This window comes from Numida meleagris, chromosome 1 (assembly GCF_002078875.1).
Source record: "Numida meleagris isolate 19003 breed g44 Domestic line chromosome 1, NumMel1.0, whole genome shotgun sequence".
Taxonomy (NCBI): Eukaryota; Metazoa; Chordata; class Aves; order Galliformes; family Numididae; genus Numida; species Numida meleagris.
Window position 1 is genome coordinate 30,675,928 of NC_034409.1, and position 16,706 is coordinate 30,692,633.

Sequence of the window (16,706 nt, forward strand, 5' to 3'; positions counted from 1 at the left end):
CACCGGAGAACAGGAGCTATAGGAGAGGACAACCTGTTTATGAATATGAAGATTCAGCTTTTATTAGCACATGGTTAGCTGAAAATTGATGGAATTATTAATTATAATAATTCAGCTGACATTCATTAATCCTTTGATAGATTTTTATGAAATATGCAGTATGATTTTTCTTCCTTGTGACAGTACTTTCTGAATCTAAAATTGCTCTTAGTCTGTAAATGTTACATGCTCAAGATTCATAAGCTCTTTAAGAATCAAATCCTTCAAATCCATTATTTTTTTTTTCCCCGAGGAAAATAAATGCATGTTGATTTTTTTGGAGATGACTCTCGGCAGAAGCTCCGTGCAAGTGTTTCTTGTTCTCTCTGAAGATGATCTTTTGAGTTCTTTTGGGTCAGGAGAAGAAAAGGAAACTTTAGCCAGTTTACACTCTTTATATGAATTTATATGTATAAGAGAAATCTCAGACAAGTAAAAGGGGTCAGAGAGGTGATCACAGCCCAGACAACCTGCATTTGTAAATTATTACCTACCAGATTATTGCTCAGACTTTACACTGTGTTTACTGTTTACTGCATTCCCAACTGATAAAGATTCCCAACAAATTTGGGATGCTCTTCTCACAGAATGTAATTTGTCTGTGAGCTTTCATCTTTCGTCTGGATTAATTCTGACCCCTTCCTTCAACCTTCACCTCCTCATTTGAGTATGTGTTAGAGGGAGAGAGGGGCCTGCCCTTTGCCACCTACAAGCCCTGTGAGCAAATTCGATGCTGCATCATGCATTCTGCATGCTGCTCTCTGCCCCGCTTCCACAGAACTTCAGTGTTAGAAAAGATGCCAGCTAACAGAGAGGCACAGTCAGGAGAGAGTTAAAGCTTTTGCCTCTACTTAGTTACTGCCAGTGTATGTTCTTGTCATTCTGCTTATGCTCATAAGAGCAACTAAAGCTCAGTTAAAAAAAGGAGTGACTGCAGTATTTGCCTCTTCAGTACTCAGAGTTCCTTAAGATGTAATATATCAGATGTTCTGCAGTGACTTTAAGTTAGGTAATCTCAACAAATTTTTCACAGACACGTCTAAATAGATTATACAAATGCTCGTGATCCTTATGGGGGTACAGCCTTTTTTAGAAATCATCCCTATCTTGACTTTTATTAAACCATAGTGTATTCATTACTTCTTAGAGGTAAAAGCATTAGTAACAACTTGTTTTGTTTTCATGCATTTTGGACTGGGCAGCTATTCACCTAGAATCGTAATTAGTTGTGGAGGAGGCAGATGATTTATGAATAAAGCTAAGAACATATTGCATGTTATAGATCCTCCAGCTAGACTCTAATAGGATTCCTGCTCACCCAAGGCCTGACTTCAGGAAGATATTAAAGCATACCTAATTCAACGACATGTTTCCTGGTCCTTGTTTTTCTTAGTCCTGATCAGAAATACCATGGTCAAACAGTCTTGATCATCTATGGCAACAATGGATCAGTCCAAATAGACATTTTAGAATGACTGATTATGAACTGTTATTGTTACTTCACAGAAATAAGTAAGCAAAAGTGGATCGTGCAAAGATGAAAGACAAGGCATGCAGCTCATCAAAAGCACATAGCAGTGCATATGTCAAAAGAACTATATCAGTTTGTGTCAGCTCAGTACAAACCAGTACAGTTTTGGTGAGATGAAAGCATGAGGAAAAGGATCAGTTAGGAAAACAGTTATTTTTATCAGGTTTACCTAGAAACCAAAGCAGATGAGCAGTATTAAAAAATTGCTTATTTATTTACACTCAACATTATTTAACTCAAATTTGAGTTCTACGATTCTATGATTCTATTAGATAAACAATTACAGCAGCAGAACTCTATGGGACTTTCAGTAACACTCATTTATCTTCAGCCTGTTGTGACAGAACCACTTCCAGCTCCTGCCCACTCAGCTACTGAGGCTGTATTTTGCCTTTTTTCTTTGTTTTACCAGATGTATCTTATGAGCAAAGCTACTGGCCAGAATAGGTGCTGTGAAGATGATAGCTTCCAACCTCATAACTTTATGAAAAGCATCTCATAGGAGAGCAGGGAAAAAATATAAAAATGAAAATTTACTTTGCACTCTCTGCTCCAGAGAAGCCAAATAAGACTTTTCAGAGGCTTTCTAGGAACTTCAGATTTGACAAAGTATACACGAGGCTCGTCTGCTTGGAACAGTTAGTATGTGTTACTGAGGATATTTCCTCATATTAATCATGAGTCAGATGTAGATCAATAAATAATACACTAATCAAACGATGAAAAGATTGTCCAGTAAGCAGTGTGGAAGTTCATGTTCATAGAATTACTGCTATTACAAACTGTTTATGTGAAATTGAGGCAAGAGAAAAGAAAAAGGGAAGTGAATGGAAGGCATTGAAAATTATCATAGTAACAGTTTTTTAAAGTAGATTTGGCTGTTATGCTTAAAGAAGACATAGAAATTAATGATTCCCATAATTTAGGCCATCATGTTACTATCCGCTTTTCCTACAGTAAGTGGGCATTTAAAATGGAATAATATAGAGTAAGGTTTAGCATCACTGAACACAGTAGTAATTTGCATTATCTTGATAAACCAAGGATAGCTCAAAGATCATTATTCCTGTCTCTGCAATAAGTAATTCACATGCAAAAACCATCCTTGAAAAGGCCAAGCCCGCACAGCAGACCACTCATTACCCAGCCTTTGGGAGCTGGGTAATGGCTTTAAGTAGCAAAAATGCAAGTTATGAAGCAAGATGTTTCAGCATCCTCAGCAAAATCATTTTCATTATTTTTAGCATCTGCATCCTGTCTCTTTCTGCTGAAATGAAAACTACAGAAAATATTAATTAAATGCAGGTGCGTGCAGTAATTCAGAAGGGTTCTTATTTCAGAGAGTCAGATCCTGAGAATAGAACGTACAGTTGGATATTTGCTGTTACAAGTTTAAGTTAAGCCATTTAAACAGGACACTGAGAACTTCATGTCTGCAGCTACGTTTCAGCCATGGCCAAAAAAGACCAGAGCTTCTGTAGATCAAGATGTCAGGAGACTTATTAAGAAAATGAGGACCACTCCAAATAACTCAAGAGTGATAATAGCAGTGGCCCCCCAGAGCTAGGATGTGCATGCCTCTAAGCCCAAAAATGAGGGAGACACAGCATATCCAGCATCCCTCCTCACTCACCTTGTCCCAGCCAGGTACCTGGACTGCATGGAGACCTGCCACTACCACCTCACACAGCTGTGGTGCCAACAGCAGCACGCAGCCCCAAAGGTGAGCTAGATCTCACCTGCCTGAATCCACAATTTGTCTTCTTGGGTTTTGTCCTGGGTGATTTTTATTATTTTGGGGAGGCTTGCATCAAGGATCAACTGTGAGTAGTTTATGAACCTTGAAAATGACTTAAGTTGAAATAGGAGACTTGAATGACTCTAACAGGCCTGGCTTTTGGAGTATGATGAATTCCCCATTCCCTGCCCACTGAGTTCTATTGACATATTTTACACTTCAAGTCAGGCTTATGTACTATTTGCTTTTAAAAATCTTATCTATGGTAGGTTAACTCAGCATTTCTATATTTCTGCATGTCAAAGTCAGCACTTGAATTGTATTAAAACATTGCTCGCTGAAAGTTCTTAGTCTCACACCTGGGAGCCTCTCCAAAAAGGGGAGCCTGAATCCTCCAGACACCAGGATCCAAGCAAGCAAGCAATTTGTCCTGGCAAACAAACTGCTTTTTCTGGCTGGACTGTGACCTGTTTAAAGTCACTCTTTATTACTTGAGGTTTGTGTAGAACCTTGCACACATGAACCATGAATCCGAGTCTTTTAGTATTCTCATTGCAAACCCCAATACTACTATCAGTAATTTAAATTTTCATTTTAAAAATGAAGTTAAGCAAAAGGCAGGTTCCTGAGCTATGAAAGTTTTTTACTACAGTACTTTCAGAGCTTACAGACAGTTTTTATTAGATTGGGGCCAAGAATTTTTAAGAGTTCTGCCAAAAGTAATCCCAGTTCTTTCAGGATTTCTTCAATGCTCTATGGGCTTCAAAAGCCATTTGTGTCACAGTTTTAGCTTCAGAGCCTACCTGGCCACAAGCTGATTGAAGTTGTTTCAGTTAAACACCAAGGATCGAGGGCTTAAATGGAAACAATTCTCCTATGATGGTGAAAGTACTATCATACTTCATCATGTTTTTGCAAAATCAACAAAGTTAACAAGGTTTCTGGTTACTTTGGCAGTGCCTTGTATTCCAGTATCAGCAAAACTATTTTCTTATCCACTATAATATCAGAATTAGAATTAAAAGATTTTCACACACTTCCTTTGGAACTGAAATAATAATAGTCTTCAAAAATCTGAATCCTCCTACTATTATTGCTGGTGCACATGAACAAATTAATTTGGATTTGCTAAGAAGTGCAACAGTCACACATGCTAATTATTTAGCTTATGTAGAAAGTGGCACAAAGCTGTAAAGAGATCTGATCAATAACAACCATTTCATCTAAGTTGTATTTTAGTATTTTGAACTACATGTTAGGGACAAAGTCTTGACATATTTTTAGCTACAGCAAAGTCTTTTTCCTTCATGAAGCATTCACAGCACATTTTCTATTTTTGTTTGAGCTTTCCATATGAGAAAAAAAAATACAGAGGAGAGCCAAATAATGTATTTTCCTTATATTTGGATATTTCTGATAGGATACCTGATGAAAGAGGGTGAGCTCATGTATCTTATGCTGACCATTTTTTCATAAATTCAGTTATGAATTTAATTACACCATCAGTATTAATATAGGACAGAGTCAATCTACAGACTGTAAGTTATTTTTTTTTCTCAGTGGGTCCTTTTAAACATAACAGCTTTGTGTGCCAGTTTATTTTCAGCAGTTTGCCATAGCATATTTAATAACAGGTGAATATGGTTCCTTTGATATTCAAAGAAAGTTTGTTATCAGGAAATGTAAGCCACAGCCAAATGTCCATAAAGAAGCCATATACTTCCAACCAACTTGTTACAAAAACTACATCAAAAAACAACTGGTAGTAAAACTCTGCTATTTGATCTCATACATAATTAAAAATGGACCAGGGGAATACTCGAAGCACAAAATGAATGTAGGAACTCAAAAGAAAAGCTGACAAACAGCAAAAATGCAGTAATCTTGTATATATGCACGTGTAGCCGAACAAATTCACTGTTCACCAAATTAATGGGGAGTTACAGTACCATCAAGGCAATCTAACAAAGTTGTCCTATGCTGGATTCTGAAATAAAGCAATGCTCAAACACAATTTAAAACAGCATTTAAAAATGCCTACTGAAGAATTCATAATTTTGCAATCAAATGGGAGGGCATTGTCAGGTATTTTGAAAAAATTTAACTGGTAGAAAGGTTTTTAGATTCCCTGGGTAGTCTCAGCTTTCTACACAGTAGAAGACTGTGCTTTACCAGTTTAACTACTACTATGCCTTGAAACTCTTTTAATACATATACAAGTCAACAAATGCATCCCCAGCATTAACAATGCTGCAAGCTGCTTCCTTTAGGAAGAGAAACAAACAAGACTTCTCTCAAGTCTCATTTTGAAGTTCTATTACCAACTAAGACAACAATAAGTAGTGCTGGAGGTTGATATATCTGCACATGATTCTTACATCTGTCATCTTATTCCACTGATCCATTCTCAACAAGGCACAGGCCACAATTAATCTAAAAGGCTTGCAGGGAAAATTCTAAAGAATTGCAACAGCTCTGTTAGCTGCAAGGCACTTCACAGTGAATACCTCTTCTCATGAAAATAATGTCTGAAAGTACTAAGTGATGCTCATTCTCATGTTATAGAGGGAGCAGTGGTTCTTGCTGACACCCCAGAAGCACCATTTAGAAGCAGAAAACTTTATGAAATGCAATGCCCATTACAGCACTTAGTTACATAAAGCTTTGCTTCTTTGCAAAAGCTGCATTGTGTTTGGGAATTTGACAGACCCTTTTCATGGTTGCTGATGGGTGAAAAGAATTACAGCTATGCCTGTGAACGTGCAACCTTCTGGTACTGCTCAACCCAAATCAGGAAAGCTGCTTGGTACACTGAGTGAACAGGCGTGCCCTAAAACCACATTTCAATGTCAGGATAATTTCATCAGAAGATTTCTGAACTCTCCCATCAGAAGCAGGCAATTTGCTTCCTACTCACTGTGCCCAGTCCCTGCCTCCGCTTCTCCCCCTCTGTTGGGAGGCTCAGAGAAGCTGTCAGTCTGTAGGCCCAACTGAACTTCCAGGCTGTATCTTTCAGTTTCCATGCCAACAGCCACAGCAAGTTCATCAGCTGTTCACTGGAACTGGTGCCAAAGGGTCTGATCCCTTACTACAAGCTGTTCCCAAATGCAGCTTTGATAGATGAACAGTGGAACAGAGTATATCCCCAACCAACAAGAGCACTGGGGAGCAGGTCAGGTCTTTTGCCAAACAGCCTTGTTTAATATTTAAGAGAACACTCTGGATACTAACAATCCCAGCCATCTGAGCTCTAGTTTCATCCTGTTCTTGGTCAATGTCCTGTCCTATCACACTCAAGCCTGGCTCCACAAGCAAGAGATGGGCAGGGACAGCATCGTCCTTTTCAGGCTTTGAGAAGAACACAGAGGGAATATATGTGCAGAGCTGGGGTTTGGAAAGGATCTGGAAAGGGATGAGGCACTCAACCAAGTTGTGTATGAGCCAGCTGTGTGCCCTTGTGGGAGAGAAGACCAACAGCACTAGGAAGTGTATTACTTCCTCTCTTTTTCACGTTGTTGGTACAATACCTGGAGAGCTGGCTGATTGAACACTGGAATTGTTTTCCCAGAGAGGCTGTGAAAACTCCAACCCTGGAGATACTCAAAATACAACCAGACAAAGCTGTGAGAAAACCATTCAATCTGACCGTACTTTGAGCAAGTGGATTAGACATGATCATCTCCAGAGGTCCCTTCCTACCTCATCCTCACTACAGTTCTAAGAAATAAGCTACTAAATCATCTTTTACAGAAGTACACAGTAAGGACTGGTGATAGTGTTTTTTAGGTTATTGCTGGGTTGTGGATTCAGTCTCCTGTTAAATGTTTTATAGGCTTAGTAGCTACTGACAATTTTTATAACACTACACATTTTAAGTTAAAAATGCCAAAATCTTTAGCAAGCAGTTTTTAAATATTTGTCACAAATAGAAAGAAGTAATATGTGATTTAAAAATAGATTTGGCATCCATCTATCAGTCCCCCTTCCTGCTTGTACGTGGTTGCGACTAAAGATGTCTGCTTGCAAAAGTTTATATCATTTTTGGAGGCAAAGTGACTGTTCAACAAGGGAAGCTTCCAGCATAAATTGGTTATCGTGTGAATGTCTTGATCACTTCAAGCCTAACAAAAACTACCTTCGGGAAATTCTGCCACATTCACCAGGAATGAATATGTGCTGGCTGAAGCTCAGATTGTCCTCTACGGCTGCATGTTTCTAACAGTGCCATCTCAGAATGAACACAAACTCTTTTCCATTTGTCACTCTGAAGGTATTTCAGACTGGATGTGTTTCAAAGCTCTGCGTGACTTTAATCCCACTCTTGGACATTAATCCAACTGAGGTGACCAGACTTGTACCCCTGTGAATGAACTCTAATATGATTTATTTCACCAATAACAACAAGTAAGACATCTCATGGACCTCCACCAGGACAGAATGGTCTCTTGCAAAAGTGACCAACAAAACTGGTTTGGGGCTGCCAAACTGCCTCCAAATCATAGCAGTAGTATCACTAGCTCAGAGGTATCAGGTCAAAACTAGCATAATAACCTTATGTTAAATATTGAGACCAGATATTCATAAAATATAGTAGGAGGCTTACAAAGGCATTCCGACCCAGTCCATCTCTACTGGCTGCCCTCCTGCAAGTTTCTTGATGAAAGGAAAAGCCATGAGGGCAAGAGCCTTGCTGCTCTGCAAGGGCCTTTGAGTCTAAAGGTCCTGAAACTAACTCTAAGTCAGCATTAGAACTTTCTGTTTTGGGAACAGTGTCCCTGAGTTCTTCTCTAAAGAAGGGAACAGAAATAGGACTTTCAGGGGGTATTTCAGACAATCCAGGAAGATCTCCCATTTGATAGTGGATATTAATTTTGACTATAGAAAGGATCTGAAGAAAGGGGGTTTGTAGTCTACACACTTCAGGTAGATATAAAAGCTGGAAAAGATGAATCTAGGCCTTGAAACAACAGATGTTATGCTTAGATGATAACAGCAGGATGCTGCATGGAACAGATGAGGCAAATATTACTAAAACAAAGTAATTGTTTTAATACTTCAGCCTTATCTTAGCAAACAAACTGTTCCATGCAAAAACGCAACACTGTTCCATTGAAGAGACCTTGGTATCTTGTACCATACTATTTATTGTCTGTGAAACAGTGAAAAATACTCGAAAACTTGCCATTTTGACATTTTTCTAGAAATAGATCAACAGCCAGAATACTGCTTTTCACACAGCACCCCTCTCGTGCACTGTGGCAATATCCTTTAAACTACAGCAGAATGAAAACAATCACATTTCTCACCTCTCAAATGGACCAGATAATACAGAATTCAGATCAGCCTGTGTTTTTCATTAAATTGGACATGTTTACAAGTCAGACAAAAGCAATACTTGCTCAAATGACCTCCTTTCCTTTCCTTGGAAGATTTATTGAAGGCAATATAGAATGGCAACAGTAGTCAATCATAGGCAGCAGACTGCCCTTTTATTAGGCATATTGAAGCCAATTAATCTAAGTGAGCTTTCTCCCTTTATCTCCTGAGGGCACATACTGTTAGAATGCATTAAAAATTCCGTAGCAATAAATAAAGGTGCTGAAATTATTCATCTGAACTTTGACAAATTATTTACAGGCACTTGAGATGCTAAGTATTAACACTGTACATTTTCTGCTGGGCAAAGTGCCTGCTGCTGTAATTTGAGTAGATCCAAGACTTAAAAAATAAAGCTCTAAAACAAGGCTTTGTTGTACGACCATCCTCAGGGACGGCAAGGAGAGAAAGGAATGCCTGCAAGAAAAGGGAAAACCAGCAGGAAAACTGAAATCTGCCTTCACTGAGTAAAAAATGCTGAGTTAATGCAGAAGTCTCCACATAAGGTTACAAGAGAAGGCAGGCTAGTGAACTAGGCACATGTTTGCAGCACAGAAGTAATCAGTTATTGGGATTCATTTCTAGATGTTGGGTTATCTGCCATTTACAGGAGCTATTAAAGGCCATTTGAGGTGAAAAGCAAGTCTATAATAATCTTATTAATTATGAAACATCAAAACCCAAGATGTCTTAATACATGTTCTCATTTTTGCAGTCCATGTGTTTCTAATTAGAACTCCTGTAATGTATTCACTTGGGAGGCATACAGGAAAAGTGAGTAACACTGTAGCAGCAGCTTCCTCTTTTAGGGCACACGCTTGAAACTCTCCTTTCTTCTTGGATTACCTCTAGCATCCTTCTTGGATATCCTTCACCATAATTCAATTAAAATCTTACCAGTTTCACAGCTGGGGCCCGTGAAGCCTTGCGGGCAGGCACACACGTTGGAAGCAATACAGGCTCCTCCATTCCTGCACCCATCTTTGCAAAATGCTGGAACAGTAAAAGCACAAGAATTAACAAAATTTCCCTCAGTATCCACACAGGTGTTCCCGGGCCCTGGCAGACTGAGACAGAGCGCAATCCCCACAGCACTGAGCGCAGAGGCTGCCTTCTCTGAAGGACAGAGGTCACTAAAGATGGTTTATAGCCCTCCTGCCTCATTGGCCAGATGGGCTGACAAGCTACAGGAGATCAGAGCAAATCAACTGAAGACAACAGCCCACATATGTACTCCTTCCTATGGACCAGGAAGCAGTGAAGGGCAGCACCTTCCTTAAGAACAAACTCCTTAGGGCAGCGCTGTTCTCAGCATCCTAAATAAAGGCGCAAGCATAACAGGCAAAAATGAGCACTGAATCAGATGGCTACCTTCTTCTTTCATTCAGAGATTAGACTGAAAGATAGTCATTTGCCTCCAGGGATTCTGAAAAACTCAAAAACATTTACCATGTACAATTTGAAGACAATTCCTGGGTTTGTTTGTTGGTACACTGCAATCTGAGAAGCTGTGCTCACATATTTAGGCATTTCAGCATTCTCCAGATATAGCTATGAATATTTAGGCATTTCAGTATTCTCCATATATAGTTATGCACCAAAGAAACCTCTCTGCAGGCACAGAAATGCAACTAGTTTTGATATACAACACAGCAGCTGTTTAATTGCTCTGATCTGCAGTATGGAATGAGCAATTCTCCACTCACATGAAACAACAGAAAATGAGAGTTGAGTGCACACTCAAAAGTGCATCTGTAACCAGCCACAGGATGGGGTCTGAAGCCCCACCTGAGACATGGGTATTAGGAATGTGAGCTTTCCAGGTCTCAGTTCTGAGGCTTCAGCCTTTAGCTGATATCCCAGTATGGAGTGCTGGTGCAAGAGGGCCCCAAGCAGGGAGGTCACAGCCAACAGGGATAAGAAGCACATCCAGCTCTGCCTGAAGGACACCTGCACCAAAGCTGGGGCTGCAGACAAGGATGCTTTGCAGATGGGGATACATAGGCTCCAAGGCTTCTCCTGCATACTGTCTTTTTAATATGAAAAAAGAAGGAAGGGATGCACATTTCTGCCACAGTGGGACTAGATGCCCTCTGAAATGTAAGATCTGTGCTCAGAGCTCTTATCCAGGAAACACAAGTGCTATAGGGTTATGCAACTTGTCTTTGACCCAAAGAAATCTCAATTACCTTTTTGTACGCTGACAGACCTTCGCCTGTGAGGTCACAGGCTGAGGACACTTCTGAGAGGAGCAGCTGCGGTTTGAACCTCCTCAGGCTAACTTGGGTTTCCCATTCCCAGGGGAGAGAACTCAACTTAAAAAGGGCCATTTGCTGACCTCCCTCCCTCTTTCTACATCTTTGGTTGGGAGTGGACTATGCTAAGATGTTTTACAGATGGGTCATTATGTTATGAATATTTAGAAAAATTAAACTGTGGCTCAGGTGAAGAAAAAACTAGTGTTAGGATCATAAGCAGGCTTAGCTATTAAAGAAACACTGAGCTTGGCCTTGATAACACAGCAGCAGAATGAATCCATGTGTTATTATCAATGTTAATTGGAGCTCCATGGACTCTGACACCTCACAGATGAAGCGGGCACTCTGGGTATGCTACTGCTGCAGTTAGACCACTTCTCACATCTGAGCCAGTTCCCTATGGCTGCACTACCTTTGTTGTCAGGTATTTTCTCCACCCTGTGCTATGAGTTTGAGGACTCCCATGGACTTGGGCCCAAGAGCAAGTGTCATCCCTTCTGACATGAAATGCAACAGAAGTAAAAGCAGCATTGCATCTCCACAAAGTCTTCTCCCTAAGAGTAGTAATATAACTTCTAATGTTTACCAGTGAATGGGAATGCTGGAAAACAGGCCACCACCTCATGTGTAGCAAAGGATTTGTGCATACATGCCTACTGCCTTTCTCATTTATGATAAAAAGAAGCAGCACAGCAAATAGCATTCATCCAAGCAAAATAGTAAGCAATAACTTGTGAACAGTGTAGATCTGACCACGTTAGCTGGAGACAAATGAAAAATAATTACTCCAAATTTTAGAGCATGCTATTTATCTATGCATCATCCTCAAATCACTATGAACTCAGTCATATGCGAAGTCACTGTGCACCTGCCTGTGAAGATCTTCTAGCAGGTGCAGGACCTAAATGCCTTGCCTAACATTTTGCCTGTCTTCTTCAAGGCACGCAAACAGATTTGCACTAGCCATGGCAAAACATCTCACTGAGTTCAATGAATGCCAAACCCTGGGTTCTCAGCCACTTACCTTTACACACGGTCCCATTTCCTGTGTAGCCCAGCTTGCAGACACAGTTGTGCCCACCCACAGTGTTGAAACATAGTGCATTTTCATCACAGTTGTGCTGGTTCGTTACACACTCATCGTGCTCTGAAAAATGAAAGAAGAATGGGATGTTCTTGAAGTTTTAAAATACACAGAAGCTTTTTAGTAAGAGAGAAGCACGGTAGTAGTTAGCGATAACTGGACTATGTCAACATGTAACAATGGGATAACCAGGTTATATGTTTTTAACTCATACTTCTATGTGAGAACTGTGTTACAGCATAACTCCACTTCCATTAATGGGGAACTACTATCACTGCACTTTTCACGTGGGCTACAGGGTTCTTGTAAACATTTGTCAAAGAACCGGCTAACATAATGAAGATCCATATACTAGTTCTACTGCATAATTTATACTCGCAGGTTTATCCTACGTGGGATTCATAGGATTTCCTTCAGAAAGATGACTAATGGTGCAAGTCACACGCTCCAAGCTGCAAAGAATAGAGTTAGCAGAAGGCAGGACTTCAAAATATAGCCCTTGTTTTCCTTCACTTCAGTGCATACACTGCTCACTATTTAGGAGAGCTAAGTAACCTGGAAACAAAGGACACGTTGCTCCCCAGAGTAAGGGACAAAAGAAGTGTGATGTAAGTGTTTCTGTTGGTGAACATTTTAATATTTTAGTTTGTGGTTCTTTAAAAAATGGAAAATGCCGTTTCAAAACAAGATGCTTTGAAGTGTCTTTTCCAAACGTCACAAGAATTGCTTGGGTATATTCAACACACAGTATCTTAGTCTGTAAGGATCATGAATGAAATGCTTCCATCTTCTGAAAATACTCCTTGTATTTCCTTTAAATCAACAGTATTTATCTAAACATAAGTAATTTCAGACTACCTGAAATTTTAATTTCAGGAAAATGGACTGTTTGGGGGACACAAAACTACATAATTTGAATCAACACACAAGGACTAATCTGCATATGAGGTTTTCACAGCCATCATGCTGTCCACATTTTAACAAATTTTATCAGTGCAGCTTATGGCAGTTCTGGCTATGACACAAGTCTTAAATCTGAAACTAGATGCTCTTTCTTCCCTAGTCTTGGCTATGTCACACTGCTCTGAATCTTCTGAAGATTATAAAGAACTGAAGTCTGTGCATTCCCCACAGGGCTGTCAGGAAAATGAATTTGTTAACACTTGCAAATCACTATGGAAGTATTCAACTTGCTATTCAGTACTGGCTATAAACGATAGGAGTATAAAACTGGCAGAATGGCACATCTCTAATCTATCAGTAGATGTAAAGTGTCCTGTAGCAAAACAAGTACCCATTGTTTAAAAGGGGAAAAATCACCAAAATGTAAATAATCAATTTTAAACACAGGATTCCTTAGTTGGTTTTATTTGGGGGTAGGTTTTTTTGCTTTTTTTATAACACCATCCCGATGTCCCTCTTCCAGACAGGGACTTGCACACCTCCTGTGATCACCAGCTCTCTCATCAGCCCTCATCACTCACTGGGCCGAGCCCTCCACTGGATGCAGCCAAGCTGAGGCTGCAGGCCTCTGCTCTGAAGCATGAGATTCAATTACTTTGTTATCATTCACAAATGATCAGGCCCCTCAAAATCTAGTTACAATTTTTGACTCCAAACTCCTGCCACAGTGAAATCTCTCATGATGGCTGAAGTAGTATTTATATTAGATCAGGTCATAAAATAAAAGAATGACACATTCATGCAAATGAGGTTAAAAGTCTTATCTGTACTGTAATCATATTCTGGCTTTCTTTGTGTTAATATCATGATATTATTTATATATGATATGCCATTTAAATATTAAATGTATACTGTTTTCTCATTTGTAAAGGCTTTGTGAAACATATGAAAGGAAAACAGCTATGGAAATGTAAGAAACATTATGCACTCAGCAGGCCAAAATATCTTGCAAAGCCATTATTCTGGGATCTCAGGGGGGAGGTGGGGGTATATACATCACACTGGTAAACTCAGCTCAAATCACCACATTTGGCAAATTAGGTATCATGCTCAATGAGAAATGCCACCATCCGCCTCATGCCTTGGGGCTGCAGCGGCATCCCCAGCATGCATAGCAGCTCTTCCCTATGGATAAGAGTATATTAGAGAAAAGCAGCTGAGGACAGACTGACACCAAGGGGAGCAGCTTTAAGCCCAGAACAGCTCTGAAAGTCCACGAGGGACTCATGCCAAGCAAGCTTGCTGGTGGTGATCCAGCACAGCCAGGTGTTAACCATATGGATGACTCCACCTTGCAGTACCTGAGCCTCTAAGACCATATGCACAGGTGTATGGCCTCTGTAGAAAAAAAGATAACTGTCATCTTTGAATGTATGCTCCAAACATTTACTCTCTGGGCTAAGAAAACCTAATGAGTCTTTTAAGATGGACTTTTTTAAAAATAAAAATTAACTCTCTATCAGCTAAGTAACTGAGCCTGGATTCAAAGATAATATTCTTGGTTTCCACCACTTGCTGTGAGAAACTTCAGTGTTTCATATCCTCCTGTAAGGAAACTTGTGGAGGATGTCTGCTGATGGGGCAGGAAGAGGGCCAGCAAACAGCCACAGAATTATAAGTACAGACACAGACATTTTAAAATGATAGGAATAGAAACTATCATCAAAAAAGAATTGGGATGTTTTACCTTCCACCTAGATTGGTTACCCTGCCCCATCTAAGCTTGGGTTCAATGACACTGTTAAAACCATTTAAACATAGTACTTCATATTCCTTCCATACTTCTTCATATTCCCTCCATATTGAGTGGCACCACACAGACCAATCGGTCTGCACTGCATGGCTGGCTCTGATGCGGACTGAGAATAAATGGTTAAAATACAGAGGGGAAAAAGTCCTGCACATAAAGTACCTTACAACATTCACTCTTCTAATGTATGGCATACCATCCACAGAAATGTTGAGAAGACCATCAGAAAGAGCTTTTTCCAGAACTCTCTATTAATGACAAGGAATGGCTATCCAGCTTTATTAAAGATAGAAATACTTGATTCTCATTAAAAAAGGTGGTTGATAATTTTTCATTAATTCATATTTATCACTTTGTCTTCTTATTTTGCTGAAACATTCAGAAAGTCATCTTAAATAGAGAGGACACAGAATGAGCTCAGCAATCTTACATACCAATCTAGGAACTGGAGAAGTAGATTGGGCTGTGCATTATAAAGAAGCAAAAAAGCAATTCATAAAAGAACGATTTAAAGAGAACTGTGAATATGACTTCTTCCAATTTTTAAACTTCAAGAAACAGAGTAGGAACATCATTTGCATTATTTAGAAATGTCAGTAGTGCCCAAATATATTTCTGATGCTTCAAGAAGCAACAGTGAGGTCATTCATTTCAAGTGACTTAGGAAATAATGTGACACACATTTAACAAATGTCCATACTTATTTTACTGCACACCATAATGATGATGAGGATGGGCCAATATAACTGTAGTACAGTGGCAAGGAAATAAAAATTGCTTTTGGAGAGAGATTTTAAGCATTAGCACACCTACATTTGCATAAACTTTCTATAAAGACCAAATGCACTAGTCTCAGTGATTACCTCTAAAGCTATATTATCTAATAGATCGAAAATCCAGTTTTTCCAGGACTCTCTGCTCAACAGTGTTAAAATTAATAAAATCTCTGTTCTGAGAACCAACTGAAGTTTAAAACAATGTATTTATATTATGTAAATTATGTCTAGAACTATCTCTTTCTAGATACAAAAAGTTTCACCTCCAAAATGTGCTACTGCTCTACATGAAAAACAATAGTAAGAACAAGTGAATATGACTGTTCATTTAAAAACTCAGAATGACCATTATGACACAGATGACTTAAAGGGATACAAAAATTATGCGATGATGTAAGTAATTCACTTACATGCATCTGGATGTGCAACAAATTAGTTGTGTACACACACACACACACATACGTATATGCCCAGAAAGTGATTAATTTTACTTTACATTTGTACTACTCCAAAACAATTCATGTGGTTTTCTGGACAAAGACGTTACTTCAGAGGGATACAAAGGATTTAGTACTGCATCCTCAGGAGATGCAGTGCTGGCATAAACTGATACAGACCCACTGGATTGTATGACATATGACAGTGCAATGGCAGCTGGGGATCTGTCCTACCGCTTTTATTATCTGTGGAGAGATTCTTGTAGAACTTAGTAGAAGTTAACATGCTGTCCATGAGGTGTGCCACCCATCTCCTCCTCCTTTTATTTTCCTAGTGCTGAACGACATCAGCCCATCCTTCCTACTGTGCATTTCACAATTACATGAAAAAATCTGTAAAGCATTTCCCACTTGCATACTGCAACTTCCCAATACTTGTCCTGTGCATCCAAATTCTGCAAGCATCTATGCAAAAAAATAGAATCCAGTCCAACAGCAGAAAGGAATTATGACTGAGTTGTATCTCATACTTGTGGGTAAAGAATATAATGTTGTCAGTTTTCCCAAACCATTCATTACCAGCATTGGAAAAGAACCACTTGAGGCATAGAAATTCATAGAAGTTCCCAAATATATAAATAAAATACACTTCTCCATCTGTAATCTCGTAACACCATGCAACAGATATCCATTTTTGAGTGAGGAGCTTGTGGATTAAGTTAAAAGATTTTAAATAAACAGAACATTTTAAGTA

General features: G+C 39.3%; 1 protein-coding gene across 2 annotated transcripts in view; it reads right to left on the reverse strand.

Annotated features, from left to right (window-relative positions):
• Positions 1 to 16,706, reverse strand: part of NELL2 (neural EGFL like 2) — a 146,212-nt gene that overhangs the window by 27,239 nt on the left and 102,267 nt on the right. For both annotated transcript variants that reach the window (XM_021384993.1, XM_021384992.1), the window contains exons 14-15: positions 11,967 to 12,089; positions 9,582 to 9,677 (exon numbers count right to left, since the gene is read on the reverse strand). In XM_021384993.1, the coding sequence (XP_021240668.1) occupies positions 9,582 to 9,677; positions 11,967 to 12,089 (219 nt within the window). The remainder of the gene's footprint in view (positions 1 to 9,581; positions 9,678 to 11,966; positions 12,090 to 16,706) is intronic.